We start from the raw sequence: 24,398 nt of genomic DNA, 5'->3' as shown, positions 1-24,398 counted from the left end.
AAAAGGTGCATTAACAAAACCCAAACACAACTGAGCTGATGTAAACCAGAAAGTGTTATTTCATTCAATAAATGCAAACATTATTAGGAAACATCTCCGCTAAAGAATAGTTTAATTCAGAGTCATCTCTGATGTCCTAGCAAACAGTAAAGAGAACGAGATGGAATGAAGATCACAACCAACGGCCTTAACACTGAACAAACATTAGATGTACAAGGAGGCACAAACACAACCTTTTCACAGATCTGTAGATACAGTGCAAAAATAAATCAATGAATCCAGTAATATGGGTTTGTTCTTACTGACAGCTGTGTAAATAAAGAAGCATCAAGCATATGAAGCTGCTTTCATATCTGACAAAGTCCACCCAACAGTCCTTGAGAGTATGCCTCTATATTAGGCCAGCTTATTACAATAGCTTATTTGCTGGGATATTATTGACTCTGCTGGAGAAAACAAGCATTGGCCATGAGCCCTGCACGTGTCAAAAGTTACAGCTCTTACATTGCAGATAATGGAAATTGTAGCCGGTCAACATGTCATCTAAACAACTCAAATAGAAGTGTCTACTTAGAAAAAGATGCAACTCAATTCATTCAATAAAGTTTCTACTCTTCATGGCCACCAGACATCTGATAAATTCATTCTGTTATGGTGGATATTTTGCAACATCTGAAGTTATTAAATTGGGATGTGCCAATATCTCATCAATACTGGCCAATAGTAGCTTTAAAAAAGCAGTATCAGTATAATTCGGGAAATGTTCGTACTGCCAATATTTGGCTGTACAAAAAGCATTTTGTGGCTGTTTTTCTGTTTTCACATTAGTAACAGACACAAGCCAGCATGGCCTCTAAAAACACTTGATTATCTTGATGATTATGCCTGCACCTGCACGAAGATCATTAGACAAATGCATATTGGTATTGATTAATGGGGGGAAATATCAGACCAAAAAAAGAAAAAATCAAAAACAAACAAACACAATAACAGCAACACACTGGTGCATCCTGTTGAGCAAAAATATCAGAAAGTTCAAGTAAAGGGTTTGGGTGAGCATTACGTTCATACTCATATAATGCTGGGCTAAGGTTAGGTTTCACCTCTACAACCTCACCTCTGAGATTAGAAAACTAGACAATAAAAGTGCTTTGGCAATAATTCAAGTCTTTCATTTTCACCACACATACAGGGGAGCAGAAGAGATTGGTTGTATGAAGCTGCACTGAATAAAAAAATACATTTCATATCTTCACAACAATGGCAGGCCCTTAAAACATTTATTCCCAAAGTTTCCCAAGGCACTAAAAACTAAAAAGACATTTATTTCTTGGTGACTTCTTTCACTGTTTTTCTTGTTAGTCATCATAATTTATCTGGTAGCTAATAATAATTACAAACTTGTCTAAATAAACACTAGCTGTCACTTACTTGGCTTTTCCTATTTACTTTTATTGTGTTTTGAATAAAAACGGTCTAAAAAGTGTTTGTACCTACTTTTATATTCTGATAATTATTACATTTTAATCTGACTTGTCAAGCAATTTAAACTATTTAATAGTAATCAAAAGGATACAAAAATGTTGATAATATTGGAGTATTAAAACATTTGTAATTATTATGCGTTTGCTAAGAACAGTCATATTAAACAGTTGTTGCTGTTGTATAACAAAAGCCATTAGTTGACTGAAAGGTTTGAATCTAAAGTGCATCACCTGACTGGATTCTGTTCAAATGCTGGTCATTTTTTTTTTTACTTGTGTTTGATAAAAGCAGAAACATTAAAGGAGGCCGTGCTGCTCTCAGTAGTTGTTATTGAAATGAGGAAATTGTGACTAACAAGTAACTCATTGTGAGTAGTCTTTATAAATGTGGCTAATTGTAGCGACTGGTAAAACTGACAATGAATGTTAAAATGGCCACCATGCACAACAGGACTGGATCTCGCAAGTTTCAGATTTACTGAGTACAAAAACTACTTAACTGACAGCAGTAATGTCAAAGCTAAAATACTGATTATTACTTTCTGTGTTCTGGCGCTTGGCTGTTCCCTAACTCTTTGTAGCATTTTCAATAAGTCGTAGCCTCTGTGTGGTGCTTCTGCAGTGCGTCACGATATGAAAGACCATCTTTTCTCAGGTCAGCATGGAGGGAAACACGCAGAGCACAACAGAGCACATATTCACACTTGATGGTCTTTGCAGAACTCTTTGTGACAGAAACAACAAAAGCTCTCTGGGGACCCCAAAGGCTTTCTTCTGTTGTGGGCTTGGTTTGTCCCCCTCCCCAAAACCGCCGGTGCAACTTTTTGTGGGAGACTCAACTGGCACAAAGAAGCAATGTGAGTTGCTGCCGAGTCCTCCAGCCACCAGGGGACAGGGAGAAGTGAGAAGAAGATGTTAATCAGCATGAGGGAGCAACAGGAGTGCCCTGGCATCATGAAAGACTGCATTAAATTTAGTCTCGATGAGTCTTTGAGTGGGGAGAAACGTCCACCTTATTCTAACAGGTCCTGTGGGGAGACACAACAACACCTATGAGTTAACGGATCATCAAGTTTAACTAAAAATATGGCTTTTTACACAGTGTTACATACCTGATCTGAGTCTTCGTTGTACTGTGCTTTTCCTGTCTCCATGTAGTGTGTGTCAATATCATCCACTCCCTCTATTTTATTAGCCTCAACATGCTCCCTCATCACAGAGTATCGGTGCACGAGGAACCTGGCGAGGACAGAGGTACATATCACACACAAGTGCAGTGTGTACACTGTGTATCTGTGTGCGTGGAGAGATGAGACACAGTTAACTGACCGTCCTCCGCAGACATATTTCTTAACCAGCCAGACGCCTGCAACAGCGCTCATCAGGAGGATCGCGATGACAACCATCACTATGACAGCAGTGTTGTATGTACTGCTTTCAGTCTGTTAGAGTTGCAGAAACAGAAAGGGATGAAAATGTGAAGAAATTACCTTTGAAAACACACCATCCACATGACACAAGAGTCACCTGGAGTCTGTCAGCTGTACTCACTGGATGCTGAACCCTGACACACTGAGTCACTGTCAACAGGACCTTCACACAGTCCCATGTGTGCAACTGGAAGGACAGCTGTTGTTGACTTACTCTGTCTCACACTAGTGCAAATTCTGCTTCATTGGCCATTCACCATCCCTGTTGTTGAATAAGTAACTCTGTGCTAGTGTTTGCACAAAAAAACAATACAGATCAAGCTCAGGTCATCTGAGATTGATCTGGTTCCACTTCAGTTACAGGATGTACACTTGGCTTGTGTCACACTGCTACTAGATAACCTGACACCGCCTCCAGGCACAGGTTCCTCTACTGATTTCCAGAATGGCCCAATATGCTGCAACCAGGTAGATAACATTCAGCCCACGCAGCCCATTTCTCAGAATGAGCAGAACTGACCAGAGAATTTGGATAAAGGGCGTTGCTGGTGCACATCCTCCTCAGGTCTGTCTCCTTCCTGTCTGGCTGGAATCCTCCCTCACACCGGTCGCCTGGAATTTTCCGGTAGCTTAAATGTAAGAAGAGGCAGAGAGACATGAAAGGACACAAAAAAGGGACACAGGGCTGAACAAGACAGCTGGTAAACTCAAGATAAGATTCATACCACAAATGGGTGATGCAGAGGCACAAGAGCAGCAGAAACGGGAACAGACTCACCTGTTTCATGAATTAGACTACAACACTTGTGTTTTCATACTAGATCTGACCTTTGACTGAACTCTGAAAGCCTTTAATCATGTCGTGTTACGTGCTGTGTACTTCCTTTGTTATTCTTGAACTCCATCTTCATAGAACAATGGCTTTGTGCAGGAGTCCTAGATAACATTTGACAATTAATCAAAAGCTTTAAGTGAATAATCTGTAACAGGGTTCTGCAAGTGAGGTGCTTCTTACAGCGCCTGCACCTGAATTACTGTTGGCTTGCTGATCATATAATCCATAACCTAAGACTTTCAGCATACATTACTATAATTATGCACACGATTTCTACATGCCGATAAAGTTTGACTTTCTTGTGTCCTGAAGTACAGCCGAGGAAAGAGAGAGAGGGAAGATCCAAGATAAAAATGGGCATCCTCACCCACTGGTCTGCAGCTCCTCGGTGGTCCCGTTTAAACAGAACTCCAGAGGACGGCCTTTCATCTCCTCCTGCTCCACACACTCTGAGCTATTCTCTGGACGGTAATATCCAAAGTCACTGTGGGGCAAAGCAGAAGCTCATATGGCGCTCTTACAAATTCACAGAGACAAACAATCTGTTTTGGTATTTCACAAAAACACACCAGTGATAATCTTCCACTGTGCACGGACAGGGGGACAGCTTCTTAGTGATAGCATAGTCCCTCCCGTTCCAGCAGACAGAGTCTTTCCTCAGGCGCAAGAAGGTCTCTTTATATCCCAGCACACAGCCGTCATTAGATCCACTGGGGTCCCAAGAGTGAGCCAGCCACTGTACATAGTCCCCTTCAGTACCTGCACAGAAACACATACACACATGCACTAAATACTTCCTGTTACACCAACCAGTCACCATCCGTGTTCTCCCACATACTCACAGTCTCTGGTGAGGAGCTTTCTGAAGTCTATGGTGATCACCACCCATTTACTGAAGTCGTTCCTGTAGCCCCACAGGCTGACATTCATGGAGCGAGAGCCGGGCTCACTGTCCATACCACTGAAGTGAAGGGGGTCACTGGTGAAGTTATACGTATGCCAGCACTGCCCCTCATCTGTCGAAAACCTGAGAGCGATGGGAGGCAAATAAAAAAAAAGTACTTAAATGTTGACAAAGTCCAAAAAAAAGAAATAAAAACAATACTACAATAAACAAATTGCCTAGTATATTCAGTTATATTCACTTGATTTGATTGACAGGTGAGTTGGTGTGCTCCACAGCCACCAGTACCCCTCCGGAGTCCAGTATAGCGTAATGATGGGGGCCCTTGAGAGCCAACTGCCACGAGTAGCCGCCGTCATCAGACACATAGACGTCAGGGGAGAGGGCGGACTCCGCATCTCCGACGCTGCCTGGAAACATAGAGGGCAACGGCGTTGATGAGATGTTTAACCATGCAGTGAAATGATTTCTGGGTAAGGACATCTTTATGCTTTTCTTTGTGTCTTTCTTTTTTTTAGTTTTTTAATTTTTTTACCATGTGCCAGAACGAGGCCCACAGCGCTTGGCTGTGAGAGAGGCAGCATGGGGACGTTCATCTTCATGGTGGTGCTGTAGGAGGCGTGGATGTGAAGCCTGCACTGTAAAGACACAGTCGTTAGGGTAATGCTCACTGCAGACTCTCATACTGTCTCACGTCAGATAAAAAAAACAAAACAGACTTAACATGCAACACAGATGGCAAAAAGGTTGGACGCTGTGCAAAACATAAATAAAACAGAATGGAATCAGAGTTGGACATAAAACACTCAAAATACACACACATGCAATAAAAAAGTATATATTTACATATACTGTAAATAAATCTGTGTGTATGCCTGTCTCACTCTGTTAGGTCTGTTCGTGGAGGTCTCAGTGTCACAGTGACTGTTATGTGGTCTGTGTAGAGTCTGCCATTTTGCTCCTTGGTCAAAGGTGATCACTGTCTCCACGACACCATCTGCAAAAGGACACAATCACATGATAACATTCACTTCAGTTATGATTGGATCCCACAAGATACTTTTGCATGTTTAGGCCTTAGACTGCAGACAACAGAATACAAACTTTACACTCCAACAATTTTCCAAAATATTTCCCACAGAGTTTCTAGACTGATTCTTCTTCATGTCACTATGGTAAGAGAAAGGATATCAATCACTCATGCATTCAAAGATTTTCTGAATGAAGACCACCAACACAGAGCACTGACAAGCTCCACAGTCAGAAAATCAAAGACAGCCATGATGTAAAATACAACGAAAATATGGTGGTTTGCTGAATGAAAATGTCTGCAGACAGCAGCAGCTGACTCATGCTTGGATGCTGGAGTTTCCTACATGAACTGTACATTAATGCACAGAGACAGAAAACTCCCTCCTTGCAATGGCGTCAGAAATCAGTCAATTAATGTGCGTAAAAGCAGTGCGAAATGCAGTTTTTACAAGGTTTTTTAATGAAATGCAAAGATAATAAAATTTTTAAAGATGTTGACAAAAATTAGCCAGAAGATTCTTCTTAAATGTGTAAGAGCACATTACGCAGTGTGTTGACGCACCCTCTGTTAGTACGCTGGTCATGTAGACGCCCCTGAGTGAAGTAATGGCGGTGAAGTCAGTGTCACTTCCTGTGGTTGTGTAAAGATGGCGCTCCAGAGACTTGGAGAACACAGCTCCTCTGTCGTCTGACACATAGATGGTTCCAACACCGGAGTCTGCCCAACACAGTGTACACACACACACACACACACACACCACATAAACAAAACACATAGAGCAACCTTCTGCAGCTTCAGAATGTTTGTCAAGGACGCCTGAGCCGGCAGTGTGCTTGAGGGTTAGTCTGTATTACCAACATTATTTTTAATCATTAGCATCATGAGTAATTACCAACACTGTCAACATCATCATCATCAACATCAATCACCACTATCAGCACTGTCAGTGGTTCTGACCTCCAGGGTCGTCCACGTGCATGAATATCATGTCCTGATTGGCTGTCAGGATGGAGTAGAACTGCTCATGGTTGACCGTAGGAAGCTGGGCCATGTTCCACACCTCACCGCCGTCCACTGACACGTGGATCATACGCTCTGTACCCTAAAACACACAAACATAAGAGTTGGAGGAAAATGAGAAGTGTTAATTGGAAAGTATGGCTCTGCTATACATTCATTACTCCGATACAGAATAAATGAGGTAAACACTGAAGAACACACAAAAATGTCAGAGATGCAGCTCATTAACTTAGATAACATATCTAAAGATGAACGTTAAAGGATCAGTGCACCTAAATCACAAAAGAACAAAGAACATTCCTTCCCCCTGCTTCAGAATGGGGTGGTTGCAGGAGTTTAATATGCACAAATCATATAAGCATGTAAAAATGCTATTAACATGACATCTGTATCTGGATGAAAAATGTCTAGACAATGACATCTGATTCACTGGCATTTACACAGGATTGCACTGTGATCACATCTCAATATGCAAATAAGTTAAGTAAACCTGGTGAACTCAGCAAACACGTCTCGTCCCAGGTCGACAAAAGCACTGCCATGAGAGCTTGCTCATTTTTAAAATTGCCGTTTGTGAGGGAACACTTGCTAGTTCCAGCGAGCAAGTGGAGCTTAAGCCTCTTCTCTTAAGCCAGCAGCCTTCACAGAAAGTGGTCACGCTGCATGGATTGCTTTCATACCTGGCTGAGATCTGATCACAATATGAGCCAGACCACCCCCACATGTGGTCTGACTGATCGGATCACATTGCGATCACAAAGCATACTGCATACATTTACAGCTGGCGTTAGCATGCGTCATTCTTTATCCAGTCAGGGTATCCAGATACAGATCGCATGCCAGGTCTAAATCAAGTCAAATGGGGCATGAATGGATGGATACCACTTGGGGTGATGAACTCACCCTTTGAGTCTTTACAGAGGGAGGTAATATTCATGCAGAATTATGACTGGGTGTCTAAATATGTATTGTTACCATTTAGGTCTATAAAGAAACATACACCGACAGGGAAGAAAAAGATTCTGCATGCACCACAAAAACAAATTCACAAAAATGCAAACATTCTGCTTTTTGAAGCAAGAAAGACCAAGCAGCAAACAGATGCATGCACACACACACACACACACACACACACACACAAAGACACACACACACACACATACCGTGCCAGTCATGATGGAAGCAAAAACAAAGCGGCCTCCCAGTACAAAGGAGTAAACTCTTGTCGCGATGGTCTGGAAACTTCGACCATAGTCTGCCGTCTTCCTCAACTCCAACATTCCTCTGTCATCTAACAGAGAGAAAGTGGAGTTACCAGATGTACTGCTGACTTTGATACATGTACTGTATATATACGGGTGACCACATTGTCTTCACTTACTGCATGATCCATTGTAGTTTGTTGTGAAGTAGATGCTGTTTTTTGGACCCCTGTACGTGAGAAAAAGGAACAGTGAAAGAAGGAATCTGGAGAAAGGAAAGATCTAATTGTGCTCACATTTTTTAACATCTGAAAGTCGTCTGAGTTCAAATGTAAATCCACTTCTGGAATTTATAGACAGATCACAGATTATGGTTGTGGTTCCTTCTAAGTGCTGTGCGAGCGAGGAGCACATCGACCCCCCCGGGCCGCACTCCAAGCCCTCTCTGGTTTTGTTCGCTGCCAAACGGGACGAAGGTTTTCACACTGCAAAGATTCTGCTGGTTCAAGGACTGTGGGCTGAATAAGAATGCCGTTGCTGACTCATGATTCACTCTGACAGCAGCCTCAGCTCCCTGGCTCTGCAGTCAATTTAGGTTGGGGCCTAAATGACAGCTGTGGTCACGCAGAGCTATCACAGTGTTCCCACAATGCAGTGCTAACAACCGCAGGCTGACACCACAACCTCATGTGAACTCTGGTGCCCAAAGGAAACCAGAGTCAGGAGAGTGATCCAAAGTGTGGTGAGAAAGACAGCTGGAATAACAACAATGGACAAAGAACACTCACTGTCACACACACACACACACACACACACACACACATACATACACACATATACACACACACAGCCTGTCAGTGATGGACAGTGTTTTATGTTTGCACTCGAAACCAATCACACACAGTTCACTGACACATGAAAGGAAACTGAGGGTTCACACTCTGCTAGACTAAGAGTCTTCATGTGTGTAAAAGGTAGTGAAACATTTAAAAAAGGACTGCATGAAAATTATAAGACAGGAAGATGGGGTTAGAGTAGGGGAGGGTTATGTGTGGTTTCTTTTGTTGAGGGGAGGGCTGTCTGAACAGGAGCGGGTTTTAATTTTTCCATACCTCAGATAAATATTTAATTTAATCCTTTTCTCTCTAGACTCACTGTTCACTGATTTACTACTGTGTGTGCCATCGATCATAAAGATGCATTTTGCCATATGCAGAGTTCAACAATCATGTCTGCATATTAAGTCTTTATTTTCTAGCCGCTAATAGGACCAAACTACTGGTGTTTGACACACGGCAGATCTTTATAGTTAGAGATCATCTCACTATGGAGTGCGTCATTACATTAGCCAATAGTCACCTTCGCTTTATTCTATAACAGAACTACAGTAAAGTTACATGCATCACAAACAGTTAACGTACAAGCCCGATTCCAGAAAAGTTGGGACACTGTAAAACGTAAATAAAAATGGTGTTTACCAAGTTTTACAAAGCATCCATGTAGTAATATCCTTTATACAGTCATGTGTTCACAAAGTGGTGAACCTCTCTCCATCCTTCCTTGTGATCGACTGAGCCTTTCCAGGATGCCCCTTTCATACCCAATCATGATACTATCACCTGTGACCAATCAACCTGTTTACCTGTGGAATGTTCCAAACAGGTGTTTTTGGAACATTCCACATCTTTCCCAGTCTTTAGTTGCTCCTGTCCAAACTTGTTTGAAACATGTTGCTGCATCAAATTCAGAAGAAGCAGATATTTACAAAAATCAATAAAGCTGATGAGGTGAAACATTAAATATATTGTTTTTGTACTGTTTTCAATAGAGTATTGTATTGTATTGTATAGGGGTTGTATAATATTATACATGTTCAATAGCTGCTTAGTTAGTAGATTGTGGTTCAAAAATAAAGAGCAGGGTTAATGAGGCACACCAATTGTTATGTTAACTATAATTTTGCCAATTGCTAATTCCACTTGTGTGACTTGGGCTATGTAAGGTTCAAGCTTCCTCCCCACCTCAATCATTTTCCTGCAGGCCCTAATGTTTGTCTTGGTTCTTCATTATGCCATCTGTTACCAGTTCAGTTCCAACAAGATCCCACATGTCTTGTGGGTATTTCTAATTTATTACAAAACTGACAGATGATGTGGAGGATGATTCTCACCATCTGACCAAACAAACACTGTCATGGATTTTCCTCCAGGTGGCGCCAAAGTCCTCAGACAGCCACAGGTCCAACTGGAGGGAAAAGGCTTAGTCAGTAAAAAAGTGTTCAATGACTTTTGAGCATGCAGTTGTGCCTAATCAAAAATGTAGTAGCTTGAAGCAGTCCAGAGTTCAGCTGACACAAACTTGACATTTGAAGAGTGGTTTGGTCTAAAGCATGAATGCTGTTACCGTGATGCTGAGCGTCACAAGCATGTTGCAGTCTCCAGGGTTGTACAGCATCTGAATGAGCGGCTCAAACGGCAGGTCAGTTGGAACAAAGGTCATGCCAAAGTCCTGCGAGCGAAACAGTCTAAACCCCCCGATTTCTGACACGTCACCAGTGAGCATCACCTAAAACACAGAAAGGAGCCATCAGGGCAGATCAAATGTATGTACTTTTACAGAAACAAACCACAAAACACACAATCCCATGTAAGGTGTAAGCAGGGTCTGTATGTGAAGGTCTCCATCTTCTGCTTCTTCACCTTGCCAGAGTGGTCGGGACTGATGGCGATGCCGAACTCAGTCTGGATGAAGGTGTGGTTGATCAGGTGAGTCACGTCTTTGAACGTCTTCCCATAGTCTTCACTGACACAGAGATAAAGGTGTAGTTAGACCCTCAGACCACGGCTGTGACAGTTCATTTACTGCTCCATGTCTATTTAATGTGGCATCAAACAGCAGGCATTCCTCACCTCCTGTAGAGGTTAGACTGGCCAAAGCGCATCATGAACAACGGCACATGGAAGGTCGTCAAGACCAGCAGCACCTGGGAGACGAGAGCAGGGATGACACAACATCTGTAAAAGCATGGACTCTCTCTCTCTGGGTCTTTTTTTTTTCCATTTACGGTCGTGTATTTTCACTCACTCCTGATCCATCTCCGACCCAGGCCAGTGACAGTGAACCCATGGTCCTCACTTTGAAGGTAAACTGGAAAAAAAAGCAAAGTGTTTTTTAGAAATCAATAAATGAGTTTTTGTACCAAAATCTTTCCTGGCTACCATCACACAGGATTATTTGAAATGTGTTTCATGTGATATTGCTTAATATCGTGCCAGGGCATCAACTGAAGAACACCCACGAGATTCCAGAGTTATAAAAACACAAAACAGGGTTTGTGTGTGCGTTTCTGTCACTCACTGAACACTAGACACAGCAGCTGAGAGCACAGAATGAATTGTCCTTACTGTCCAAAGTAACTCGGCCATTTGGATGCACTCTGTGTGTGTGACCTACATTCCTGCCTAAATGACAAAGCTGAGGCCGGAGAACAAGACAATTACTGATGCCCCGAGCACAGCAAAAACACACACGCACACGCTCACACACTAAATGTAGATTAGAAGTATTCTATTCAGACAATAACGCAAAAAAAAAAAAAAAAACGCAAAAATGTTGTTATTTTTCACACATTTATTAATAAGCTCTACGGGCTAATGTTCAAGATAAAATCTCGAATAAATCAATAACTCTGTGCTACATAACATGAGAGGTAATGGGCAGAAAGAGTTCGGACCTGAACTTTTGTTTCACAACCGCACTGACTGCAAACAACATTCCAGTCTATTTATTCAGAGTGACGTTCAAGTGTTTGGTCATTTCAGCAACGTATTTCGCCACAGCTCACTTGGTCTGGAATCTGAGGAAGGTTTCTCTCCTCCTCTCTGTTACTGGCAGGGCAGAGATGTTTACAAGGTGAGCCCTGCCCTGGAGAGTCTGCATACAGCTCCATAAAGCCACAGGAGAGGGCCAGGTCTGCCTGCTGGAAACTCCTTGTAAATAGGTCCAGTGGAAACTGGCCCGGCCCGGCTGTCCAACTGTGTGAACACAACTTTCCATCTCTCCTCTACATTAATCATTTCATCACACCCTCGTTGCATCCATCTTTTCTTTCAGCTCTTGATCACTTGACTGTTGGACAAATTTCTCCGCCCTTCCTTTACAGTCAACTGTTGATCAGTTAAAAAACGTAAAGCATGACGTTTCCAACAGTCTCAGACCTTTAAACCACAATGTTTTGGCTTCGAATCTGTCCTTGGAGCATTGTTACACATCACTTGTCTCTCTCCCCAGCTACCCTGCTCTTCTCCCTTTTCATTGATTTAATTGTCCGCATAATTGGCAAATAAAAAATACTATGGTAAGGCATTATTATGGCTTGTGGATAGTTTTAAATGTCAGTGCCAGGGTCACATTTGAGGTTTTAGCAGCACTTGATGTAAGAATCCAGTTTTACTTATGATGCAGAACTGTTAGTGGTCAGAGTCATTGTGATCTGGTGGCAACTAAAGAAGCAGGTAAAGCATCAATATTCATTTTATATCTCTAAACAAAGCGTTTTCCTGGTTTTAGCCTGCTTATCTGAGCTTTATCATGATTAACATCGTTAAGGTTTAACTGGCTTGTTAGAGTGTGTTTATTACGTCGGTGACTGATGTTGTTGTTTTGCCAGTTAATTTAATTTATTCTCTCTGTGCCTCATAACATTCAATTGAAATACTATGTGAATTAAGGCTTCATGTAAAAACACTTAAAAAGACCGAGAGTCTACAGTCAGGCTAGCAGCTCTGGAAGGTTGGACTTAAGCAAAGCAGCACTTTGAGCTAAATGCTAATGTTAGCGTGCTAACATGCTCGCAATGTCAACGTGCTTCGTTTTAAGCAGGTACACTGTTTACCATGTTCACCATTGTAGCTTTGTGTGTTAGCATGCTAACACTTGCTAGTAACACAAAGTACAGCTGATGGAAATGTACTTCTGTTTAAAAATGATGACTGAACTTAAAGTCAAACATAGTAAACAAAAATCAGTTGGGCTATCCTATATTGTTTAAATGTTATGCTGCAACAAAGGGAATGCATTTAATCTGGACGTAATCAGAACGCACATAATGTGAAAAGACAGTTTTAACAGCAGGAAAAAAGTTATCTAGTCTCTTCAGTTTATGACGAAACACCTGCAAAACAAATATTATCCCCATAAGACTCAGCTGTTCTACATTTGGTGCAAATGTTAGCATGCTAACATGCTAAACTACAGTGGTGAGCATAGTGAGCATTATACCTTCAACCACAGCAGCCACTTTCAGGGCATGCAAGGACCTACAGAAACATGGGCCCCTGAAATCCAATTTAGAAAACCCCTTTGAAAATCTGGTCCCAGTGACAGCAGGCCACTGCAGGTCAGCAGGTTTCATGTTGTGTATTGTCTTATGATCAGACCTTTGCAAGCTGCGTGTACACCTGTGTTAAATATAACCAGCGGGCTGTTTTCCACATCTGTTCCTAACTGGACAGATGCTGACCTGACCGGCTACAGTTCACCCAGTCTGGAACCCAAACAATCAGCAACAGCATTAGAAAACAAGCAGATCAGCTAAAGCAAAGGCTGAGAAAGCTGTGTCTGAGTGAAAGTGCTGGTTTATCCAACTGGAGGAAGGTCGAGCCAGATCGTGTGGCTGGGAAAGGAAAAGGGAGGCAATGTAAAGCTAAAGATGACTCTGTGCTGTTCTGTGATGGGGAAAACAGAAGGGCAGAAGGAGACGGTGAAGGGAAGAAGAGATACTTATTAGTCAGCAAAAAAGAAACAGATCAAGAGATAACTGTCTGACCCAGCTGGATGTGGCCTCACAAACCAGACATGACCTCATCCTCTATCACGTGATGAAGGCAAGGGTCGACTTCTGCTCTCAGAACCATTTACACCGCAACACATTCAGACTTGAAGGTGTGTGAGCACACTGAATGTTCAAAAGTAATCAACAATGCTGCACACACTGTTGTACATGAACAGACACACACGCATCCACGCAGACTCAGTAGGACACAGTGTTGGTGGGTGGGAGCACAGTGAAGTCCTCTCTCAGAGGTCACAACCCGACACAATGAGCTCCTTCTTCCCTCTGCTTTGGGTTTTAACCTTTCTGCTGCAGCTCTGTTTGCACACATAAAACTTCAGAGGAGGAGGTCAAACACTCTTGGCTCTGATCTAACACATGAGGCTGTGGGGAGCGATCCTCTGATGCTGGGCTCAGTTCTGCAGGCAGAGACGTGAGCTGGGTTGTATTACTCGAGTACTATTGTTCAAGAAAACCACAACAGAAGTGCAAGACTGCAACTAATCATGTTGATTATTTATTGACTTGATTTAACTATATATATAAATATAACTGAACTATAACTACTAGGTGTCATTACATTTTGCACAGACATTCATGGTGCCCAGAGGATGAATCTTAATCACTTTTGGTGACCCCCTCACTTTTCCTGTAGTTAGTTGTAGTTTTAATGAAATGTCTTGACCACTATTGGATGGAGTGCTGTTAAATTTGGCACACATGTTCATATTCCTGTCAGGATCAATTGTAATAAAGTTGGTGATTCCTTAAAGCTGGGGTGAGTCATTCTGGAGAGACACTGTTGATAGTCACTGAATTTGAAATTCAGCCAGTGTCTCCTCACGGTCTGCTAGCTGTCGGTTCTGTGTGCGCCTGAAGAAAAATCTGGTTTTTGTACACAGGCCTGGCTCTGTAAATGGGAAACAAACAAAGCAGCTCAAACCAAGGCACACGACACTATTCCAGCCAATCAGCAACAGGTGGCGTTCATGGGGGGAGCAAGAGGGACGGTAAATCTGACATGATAATGTGTAATCATATTGTGAGATGGTAACATCAATTATCTTTCCCCAGTTCTTCAGCTCGCGCCATCATCGTGTCAACATTGTAACAGTCCGATTTAGGGCTGTAATTTAAGATTATTTTCATTGTCAATCAATCTGTTGATTATGTTCTTTGGTCTATAAAATGTCAGAAAACTGTGAAAAACATTGCTTAATGTTTCCCAAAGCCCAAGATGAAACCTAAAAGAACCTAAAGATATTCAGTTTAGTGTCATACAAGAGCAGAGTCACCAGAAAATGTCAACATTTAAGAAGCTAGAAATGTGACTTTTTGTTATTAAAAAATCATTCAAACTGATTAATCGCTTATCAAAACAGTTTGCGATTAATCCCATGGTTGACGACTAATCGATTAATCGATTAATTGTTGCAACGCTAGTCCAATTCTTCACTTTATGGTCAAATGCCTGCAGAAACGATAATATTCCCATCAGCCTCATCTGTTCTTTGTGTTTGGTGCTAATTAGCAAATCTTAACAGGCTAACATGCTAAACTAAGATGGTGAACATGCTAAACATTATACCTGCTAGCATTTCTCCACCTTCTAACACCAAAGACGAGAACTTCAAGTTCAAGCCTACAAATGCCTCTTTATTTTCACTAGTTTGTTGATCTCAATGGATGTCTCTCCCTGTACATCAACAAACCCATACTTTCCATAACTCTCTCTCTCACCATGTGGAACATCAACTCTGCCGCTTTTCTTGGTGCTCCAACAGCTGGCTGCGACCCAGTTACGCTTCACCCTGAAAACAGAGCATGTTTTTCTCCACGTTTTTTTGGCCAGAGGGGATGGAGGACAGGATGGAGAGAGGAGAAGGGGGAAAAAAAAGAAACAGCAAGCTAGTTTGTAAACCAGACAGAGTCAGCTAAATGAACCTTAGGCTACATAAACATACAAAAAAAGAGAAAATGAGGCGAAACTTGGGCTGGCTGACAAAACACATCCTGTGTACACTATTAGGCCCAAAATAGCACAAAAAGAAGCGTAGGAGAGGCTTAGACTTATCTGATCTGCTCATTTAGAGTGTGGACTACTGATCTAAATCCTCGCGACCTTGTCTGATCAGACCTGCGGCTCTGATAACAGAACACTCAGATTTACGTCCACACTGGCGCTCAGATCAGGTCCAGCAGAAAAAACATGGGGAATGTTTGTGAGGGAGAGAAGCCCAAAGAGACGGGAGGAGTCTGCTCTCTGTGAGCACGCCGAATCGTTTTCATGCTCAAAAGCTAGTCCAGGTGTCTGAGCCACAGAAATGATGTAACGTCCACTTCTTCCATCACTCACTCACACACACACACACACACACACACACACACACACACACAACAGAAGACGAGTTCTGTAGCTTTGGACCAGGGTTGTTATTCTTGAACATTCCTCTGGACATCTGGGTTATTCTTGTTGTGCTTCCTATTACAACATGTTCAGCACTGAAATAACACAAGGTGTTGTTTGGTCTATTCTAAGGTAGGATCAGGGTTAAGATGAGAAAGATTTCATTTGATCTCACAGGTACAAGAACGCAAGAGAAACACCAAGAGCTGCTCCTCTGTGAAAGCTCTTTCAGCCTGAATGATCACCTGACTCTTCTGTCTGGTACCGGACTGGAAGAACACGACTAAATATTTATGAGTCTCTCTTGTCACATCGCCATTCACCCAGTGTGACATCTCAGATTCAGCAGGCCGGATGTGTTTGACCCAGACTGACAAGCTGCATCAACGCAGATCAATTAAAAACGAGTGTAACAGACTGGAAGCAATACACGGATCATCAGGAAATAAATCAGCATCTGTTACGACAAGAGATTATTGAAACTGTTCTTCAGGCAAAATATTGGTCCATTCCATCTTCTCCAGTATTTACTCATTTTCTCTGTTTTGTATCACTGTAAATTAGTTTAGAGCTCCAACTAGCCAATTAGTCTAGTCCAGTCAAAACTAAATGAATTTCTGACTCTTTTGACAATCGATTAATCGATTGTTTCAGTTATTTTCACCTAAAAATGTCAAACATTCTCCGCTTTCAGCAAAAACAAATCGATAGACTGCATTTCTTTAGATGTTTTTTACTGTTTAAACAAGCAATTTGAAGATGCCACCACTGGCTTTGAGAGGCTGCAGATGGCATTTCTTATTTACATATTATAGACTAAACAATCAATCGATTACTCGAGACAGTAACTGGTAGATCAATCGATAATGGAAATGATCCATAGTTGCAGCTCTGAATTGTATGTCTTTTAGGTTTGAAGTGCCAGTAGGACATTTTGTGCTCCAGTACACTATTTTCTTACATTTTAAAGACGAAATGACTGTGATGGAAAAAATAAATAAATAAATAAATAAATCACCCCAATAGTCAACAGTGATTCATTCTTTTAAACCCTCATAACAAAGTTTACGAGTGTCACTCAAGAGAATTTTATTAGGGCTGCAACTAATTTATATTGTTCACTGTCAGTTATTCTGTGGCGTACTTAGTCAATCAACCATTAGGCTGATGAAATGTCAGAAAACTCTACAAAAATTATCATCATCATCATCATCTCCTCTAGTACAAAGTGACATCTTCAAATAGCTTTTTCTGTGGACCAGAACCCAAATACAGTCGTATTAATACTATTTAAGACAAGGAAAAGCAGAAAATCTTCACGCCTGAGAAGCTTGAACCTTCACGTTTTTGGCATTTTTGCTTGAAAACTGACTTTTATTAAACATCGATAATGAAAATAGTTGCAGAATAAAGTTCCGTTGATCGATTAATCGTCTCGCCTCTTACTTCCACAGATGCTTCTCTGCAGGATTCTTCAAAACTACTGAAGCACTGAAAGCTGTGAGAGGCTGATGTGTCTGTCTGAGTCCAAGCTGTTTCCAGTCTGGACTTCATGTGCAGAGTGACCACACACAGAGACTGAATTAACACACACTCAGGAAAACAAAGACTGCTGCACTTCTGCGAAGAGTTTCATGTTTTAATGGCGGGTTCAAAGTGAAATCAGTCACTTACAGAGTGGGTGTTGTTCTGCAGGGTTGCCTCCACTCCATGCAGAGCTGTGCATGTCTGTTCATTCAGTCCTGCGCTGCGTCTCGACAGCTCCGACTTCTCTGAACTTTGTCGCTCCTCATCACTGCCGAACTCCTTCTGCAGCCTCCTCATATCAGACAACTTCTCTCCCTCGTGGAAATCTGCGGCCAGCGCAGAAGAAAACAAGCCGAGCGCCAAAATGCAAGAAACGGGGCTCATGTTCACGATCAGACTGCCCAAGTTTGGACTCGGCGAGCAACTCCGCTGTCCCAACATTTGGCTCCACATGCCCCCCTCATCATCAAATGCATCTTCATCCACCGCGGCAGAAGATTGGTCAGGACCAGAATAACCCGCGATCTCATTGGACGGTAGGAATCTTCCTCAACGGAGATGTCAAACATTCTCTGGTGTCAAACTGGCCCCTGGTGGACAGACTGCTCAAAGACACGGGAAACCTTTCCCTTTTTTCAATGGACAGTTTCTTCTTTGAAGCTCTTAACGATTCCGAGAAAGAGAACAAACAGTCTGGAGGATCAGCTTTTTCCCACAGTTCACTTTTGAAAAGCTTTGAAATATTGGATGGCTTTTTAGTCACGGGTTTAGCAGGTGCTGACTATGGAGACAAACGGCAGTAAAAAGTTATTAGACAAGAGAAAAGCATAACTGATCACCTCTGGGATCAAACATGATGTGAATAAATCATAATGGAATGTAACCTGCAATCAGCCGGTTAAAATAGCAAAAGTTCTTTTCTTTTACCATTAGTTCAATAAATTAAAAATGACTCTAATACATGGAAACTGTGACGATGAACCAGGACATTTTGTGGGTGAAGAGATAAATGATTCATGTGTGCCATGTGAGGAAAATTAAGGAGTTGAATAATGCATTTTTCAATGATGCAAAGAAGAATAAATTAAGTTTTGATAATAAAAGCAAAACTGTGAATGTATTAACTTTGATGGTTTGTTTTTTAATGTTACTGGGGCCATATTTGCCTTTATTGGTGACAGGAAACAAAGGGAGAAAGAGATGGTGGATGACATGCAACAATTACTCTGTAATTACACTGTCAGCATCTGAAACCCCTAAAACATAAGTGTTTGTTCCTGAGGAATGACTAAACAATGCTATCTTCTTTGGCAGTGGACAGACTTTCAGAGTCCACTGTTGAAACAAACGCAATCATTTTTAGCAGGAGTAATGTGATGTGACGTGTTCAGTGTTTACAAAGTACATTTCTCAGTGTAGGATAAAGCCCCAGCTTTAACCTTCACACTCTGAAAGAAGACAACACAAGAGATACACAAAAATGGCGAGAGTCAGACCACTTTCTGAATACAACTTTAATTGTAGTACTGATTCGTAACAAAAAATAACCCCCCCGCCCCTACTGTTCTCCTGCCGCTCAGTTGTAAGTGCTGGTCAGACTCCTGTACAGTGGTACAGATACTGAGAGACAAGAAGTAAAAATTAGCACATTACAAACAGGAACCTCTTTAGCAATCCAAAAAACTCTGAATGCAGCAAGGAAAATGTGCTGATGGAAAAGTTGTGGTTGTGTTGTGACATTCAGCCCAGGTGTACTTCCACGTCCTCTCCTGCCCAGAACCGAAACCAGGACTTCCAAGTTCTTTCTGCTCTAGATGTCCTTGATTACATCCTCCAGCTCCTCTTTGGAATACATGTGGAAGGTCTTCCCAGGCTCGACTGTTGCCAGCTACAGAGGAAACACAGATAAAGAAAGCCTGCATGACACCTGGGGATTTCAACACTGGTAGGTAAGAGTTTTCTCAAACATAAGTCAAAATAAATCGACTGACGTGGTTTGCTCTGGATATCTGCACTGATGCAAATCCAACCTTCAAATGTCTACGAACACCTTGCCAGTATTTAGAAACTGTGTGAGGAATGAGGAACAAACCTCAATGTTGGTGGCGTTGAGCTTCTCCTCCATCACCTGCTTCAGAATGGTCAGAGATGACTTGATGGCGTCTTTTAATGTCATGGACTGTCAGTTACCCAGGGAGAGAGGGACAAACAGAAAAGACACAACTCTTCAATCAGGCTGATTTGCATGACTTTCCTCTACTTTAGACGACTCACACTGAAATGGGTTGAAATATTCTAGAATATTTGTTCCATTAAATCCTTGAAAAAAAGACAGCACGAGGCAGCAGCTTATAAACATCACAATCTGCTGTTAGCTATGAACACGCAGTGCTCGGTACCTTGTGATAGACCTCTTGCAGAGAGCTCTGCGCTCCCTCGGACGCTGAGCCGATGGCCCGAGCATCACACTGCACAAAGGTTCCTGATGGGTCCATGTGGTACCTGCATTCACAAACAGATAACAGTCAAGTCTCTGTGAAGTCAGAATTAAAGGTGAACATGCTTCTGTTTAAAATCTCAAATATGTAAGGTGCACAAACAGTAATCCCTCCTTACAGCTGGGGTCCTTTTTCATCAACTCCCCCGAACAGAAGTGCTACGCCGAATGGTCGACTCTGTACAGACGGCAGCACGGAGGAACAGAGCAGAGACAGAAGAACATGGTTATGCTAGTTCACTTGAATACCACCGAACATTATGCGAATATGAAAAAAACCACACTGGCTTGAGGTTTGAATGCATGAGTGTTTCAGCATGGAGATGCGCTAAGTGACTGACCATGGCACCAGGATCAGCATCCTCCTCTCCAAACTGCAGCGCCAGGTTGGACACGGCCTGAGTCACACTCTCCACGGTCATCGTCTCATTGTAAGTAAACCAGTGGTTCTGATGAGGAATGTGTACACAATTTAACGGCAGGTTAAACTCGAGGTCAGTGAACTGCTTATATGACAGTGTGCTCAGCATTCATACCTGTGTTTCCACTCTTGCCTTGTCGATTAGAGTCTTGGCATCAGCTATCAAGCCACTCATGGCGCAACCTTTGAGGAAGAAAGAAAGAAATTTAAGAAACTGAAAGTCCTGCTCATGGTGTAGCCTAAAACAACAGTTAGCTCGACCGTTATGTTATTGCATGTTATTGGAAGGAACATTATTATGATCATATCCCTGATCAAACTCTGAAATCACATTCAACAAGTTGCACTTTGGGTGCTGGGCACACACCACTTTGTTCAACGCAGTGAAAAGATGTTGTGGTGCGGCATAAACCACTGAAAATAATGGGTTTCAGAGCGCAGCTGTGCCATTGTCGTACTGTGTCTGAAGGGGCCTCAGGGGATACAAGCATCCTGTAATTAAACAACATGACACAGGCCTTTTCTTTGTAATGTTAAGAAAAAAACTTGTGTCTTTGATAGTTGTAGGCTCAACGACTGAAATGTGACACCCTCAAGTCAAGCCAAAACATAACGATTCACACTGAATGCTCAGTTTAAGATGGAACAAAGAGCCAGTGAATTTCAAAACCAACTCCAAAGATACACAACAGCTTCTCCGTACATTTACCCTTTTAGAATTACTAACTTACTACTAATTTACTACTTTTGATTATCATTTTGTTACTTTTATATTTTTAAATATCCCTTTGTGTTCCTTTATTTTTGGCCATTTAAAATTCAACGCTAGATTTTCACCCGGTCTTTCCCTCAGAGGCCAGCAAATGCCATTCTCAAATTAACTTACAGATAATACACTCAAGGGGTCATCTCCAGTCAGCATCCAAACCTGAGGCTCATTTAATATGTATAGCTGATAGCTGACACACTTACCGATGTGACTGTCAATCTCCACGATCTTTTCAATGCTGTTGGGCTCCATCAGTGGAGAGGTGATCCTCTTCTCCACAGCCAGACACACCCCCTCTGATGTCTGGATACCGATGGCTGTGGAGCCCAACTGGGAAAGCAAGGCCAGACCAGAGAAAACTTAGGAGTTTTGTTTGCAAGTTTTTATAAAAAATATCACACAGATGAAGACTGTTAATCAACTGAAATGATGCAGTTTGTAATACTCACCTTTATGGCCTCTATGGCATATTCCACCTGGAACAATCTTCCTTCAGGAGAGAATGTGTTCACACCCCTAGAAGACAGATATGAATTATTATAATTATTAATAATGGTTATCACTTCAGTGTTGGTGGAAAACGGTTTGTGCTGCAAACAAATAAATGGATTTGTCATTAAGTTGGGTTCATGTCGCCACTTAATAAGACACAACTTTGAGAGCAGTGTTTCTTGAGTATAACACTCTTGAGAAACATATTTGATCTCCTGGTTAAATAAAGGTTTCTAAAAAAAAATAGTGATATCGAAAGTGAAAGCACAGTAACTTGTTGCGAGGTGATTAGCTATTAGCTAGTTACTTGCAAGAAACAGCTACACAGTTATACCAATGGTTGGTAACAAAAGTACTTCAAGTACTTACATGAACAGTCAAAATATAAAAAAACTGCCGGTACAGACAACTTCATACAACTGTGCCCTCCGAAGTTTGCTCCTTCCCACTGAGAAGCGCTCAATAAATGACAAAGCAGTTTGTGTTACACTTACCTGTCATATTCCGATCTTGTCAAAAACATCTTCTAACGTTTAACACGAGACCTGCAAAAGAAAAGATTGGTGTATGTAAGACTCTTAGACTGATTTAAAGTCGTTTTAAAAAGAGAGGACGGTTCTTTGCTTCGAGTTTGCTGTGACACCGGGTGATTAGCTAGCTAGGGTTAGCTGTGATACCGAGCAAGCATGCTAGCGAACAGACGCGGCTAATCACATAAACAACTGCACAGAAAACGCTCATAGAAGTCTTACATCAGTGTACGGACATCATAATAATATTTAAGAGTCGATCTATTAATAATTCCGTTACAGCCTTCTAAATAAATGCACTTGTTTGACTCATTTACCTCCAGTCACAAACCCTTGAATGAGTTCGCTTGTTTCAGGGGAAGCGTCTGAGGTGTAACACCTAAACGGGCCGGTTGTGAATAAAACGGAGAACGAACGTTCCGCGTATGCTGAGCTGCCCCTGAGGATCCGTGTTGTCATTATATAATGACTACATTTAAATATCAGCAACGAGAAGTTACGCTCTGTGCTACAAAATAACTTGATACTGACATGAAATAAATATTATAAAAAAAAGTCATCAATCAACATTTCACATGACAGGGCAAGTTATTGTGATAAGGAGTACAATTAAAGAACACGGATTGAAATTGTTTTCCAAGTTATTAACGGAAAATACCGGCGAGTGTTTGGCAATATAGCTGAAAATCAAACGCCTGCACAGAATAGTAGCTGGGGTTTAATAGAAATTAGCCGGTAGTGTCTTTTAATTTTGATTAAGAATAAATCCCAATCATGAAGTCAGATTAGAAAAATCAAAAAAGAAAATCAGAATAGGCATTTCACTGTTACAGAACATACACTGAGTAGGACAATACACAGCCGAATTGAAATATTGAATATACAAAATGCAGTAATGTCAAAGTCTTTTTCTATCAAATGGCTGTCATTTTTGAAATAGCGTGAGTCCCATATGGTCTAGCGGTTAGGATTCCTGGTTTTCACCCAGGCGGCCCGGGTTCGACTCCCGGTATGGGAACTACCTTTTAAGGTAAAAGCAATTACCTACATATCTCGGAATCGAAGATTACTGGATCCTCTGGCAGCGCTACAAGGAGGGGAAAGTCCAACTTGACTGTTTCAGCTGCTTGTGCTGCTGTTGCTGCTGTCAACCAGCTTGATAAAAAGACACGACGCAGAAACCGATCTGAAACAGCCAGAAATAAAGCAGAAAGACACATACAGCACAGTCTTGATGACTGTACAGTGATTCTGCATAACATTTTATGGAATCGGCCACTGGGTGTCGTCTTTGAGCTGAATGAGGAGAGGTGCAGGCAGTAGCAGTGCAAACCTGTGGATACTGAGCGCCTTTGCTGCATAAATGGGCCAAATTTGTCCATAAATATATATAGAGAGGTAACATGTGTCGAGGATTGATTTATGAAATGTCACCTCACTGAACTGATGATGTTAAAGTACCAAGCTGTACCCTGGTGTAGGTCTCCAAAACCAAGACTCTGATATGATTCACTTTGCTCTGTTACCTATCTAATATCTATCAATATTATTACATGCAGAGATCAAGCAGCGGTGAGGAAAGTATTCTAATACCCCAATTTATGACAAAGTATTTGGAGTTTTGCTCTCAAAACTGGAGTTAGGCTTACTTAAAAGTGCAGAAATACTGTAAGTTAAGTATTCAAAGTAAAAGGCCTCAAAAATATCTCCTGTGTGTGTTACATTATTTCATTTAATTGAATGTTTTACAACTTTTCTTTTCTTTTATATATATATTTATTAGTATTCTAGCTGATCAGAATATAGCTGCTCCTGAGTAGAGGAATCTATGTATATGAAATTATCATACACGTTTTGGATTTAAGCAATGTGTCCTACTAATAGTGGCCTATCACTATTCATAATTCAAATTCATTTTGTTGAGTTAAAACGATAACTTTAGTTTGTTTGATGGGTTTCGAACCAGTGTCGCAACCAAGGGAAAGCAAGAGCCTTAAAACAGCAAGAGAGCAAG

General features: G+C 41.6%; 2 protein-coding genes and 1 non-coding gene across 3 annotated transcripts; 1 reads left to right on the top strand and 2 right to left on the bottom strand.

The window, feature by feature from the left end:
* Window positions 1-36: 36 nt before the first annotated feature.
* On the bottom strand, window positions 37-18,149 carry LOC143335606 (sortilin-like). The gene is made up of 20 exons (XM_076755155.1): window positions 17,823-18,149; window positions 10,993-11,055; window positions 10,818-10,891; window positions 10,608-10,710; window positions 10,312-10,473; window positions 10,079-10,152; window positions 8,088-8,137; window positions 7,870-7,997; window positions 6,644-6,788; window positions 6,248-6,403; window positions 5,538-5,650; window positions 5,189-5,291; window positions 4,895-5,063; window positions 4,592-4,776; window positions 4,319-4,508; window positions 4,117-4,233; window positions 3,435-3,543; window positions 2,814-2,926; window positions 2,597-2,723; window positions 37-2,512 (listed from the first exon to the last, which is right to left on the bottom strand). Exons 1-20 carry the CDS (start codon window positions 18,126-18,128, stop codon window positions 2,498-2,500), a joined length of 2,502 nt encoding a protein of 833 aa, XP_076611270.1. The 5' UTR covers window positions 18,129-18,149; the 3' UTR covers window positions 37-2,497.
* A 669-nt stretch (window positions 18,150-18,818) lies between these two features.
* LOC143330689 (proteasome subunit alpha type-5) lies at window positions 18,819-22,811 on the bottom strand. Its single transcript, XM_076747419.1, has 10 exons — window positions 22,702-22,811; window positions 22,349-22,399; window positions 21,812-21,878; window positions 21,566-21,692; window positions 20,709-20,776; window positions 20,514-20,621; window positions 20,292-20,350; window positions 20,075-20,177; window positions 19,768-19,854; window positions 18,819-19,563 (listed from the first exon to the last, which is right to left on the bottom strand). Exons 2-10 carry the CDS (start codon window positions 22,375-22,377, stop codon window positions 19,486-19,488), a joined length of 726 nt encoding a protein of 241 aa, XP_076603534.1. The 5' UTR covers window positions 22,378-22,399; window positions 22,702-22,811; the 3' UTR covers window positions 18,819-19,485.
* Window positions 22,812-23,330: 519 nt separating this feature from the next.
* Window positions 23,331-23,402, top strand: trnae-uuc (transfer RNA glutamic acid (anticodon UUC)). The gene has a single exon. It is a non-coding gene; the product is annotated as a tRNA-Glu (tRNA).
* The last annotated feature ends 996 nt before the right edge of the window (window positions 23,403-24,398 follow it).

Source organism: Chaetodon auriga, chromosome 2 (assembly GCF_051107435.1).
Source record: "Chaetodon auriga isolate fChaAug3 chromosome 2, fChaAug3.hap1, whole genome shotgun sequence".
Taxonomy (NCBI): Eukaryota; Metazoa; Chordata; class Actinopteri; order Chaetodontiformes; family Chaetodontidae; genus Chaetodon; species Chaetodon auriga.
This window is presented reverse-complemented; position numbering and strand designations above follow the sequence as displayed.

Bases quoted from the DNA above. Each gene is read 5' to 3' on its own strand.
- LOC143335606 (XM_076755155.1), bottom strand. From the start codon at position 18,128: ATGTGGAGCCAAATGTTGGGACAGCGGAGTTGCTCGCCGAGTCCAAAC. The intron at 5,292-5,537 runs GTGAGACAGGCA...GTGTCTTTACAG, and splicing joins CCACGAACAGACCTAACAGA to TGCAGGCTTCACATCCACGC. The intron at 2,724-2,813 runs GTCAGTTAACTG...TGTCCTCGCCAG, and splicing joins AAATATGTCTGCGGAGGACG to GTTCCTCGTGCACCGATACT.
- LOC143330689 (XM_076747419.1), bottom strand. From the start codon at position 22,377: ATGTTTTTGACAAGATCGGAATATGACAG. The intron at 20,178-20,291 runs GTAAGGAGGGAT...TTGTGAATGCAG, and splicing joins GATGAAAAAGGACCCCAGCT to GTACCACATGGACCCATCAG. The intron at 19,855-20,074 runs GTACCGAGCACT...GGTAACTGACAG, and splicing joins TGCAAGAGGTCTATCACAAG to TCCATGACATTAAAAGACGC.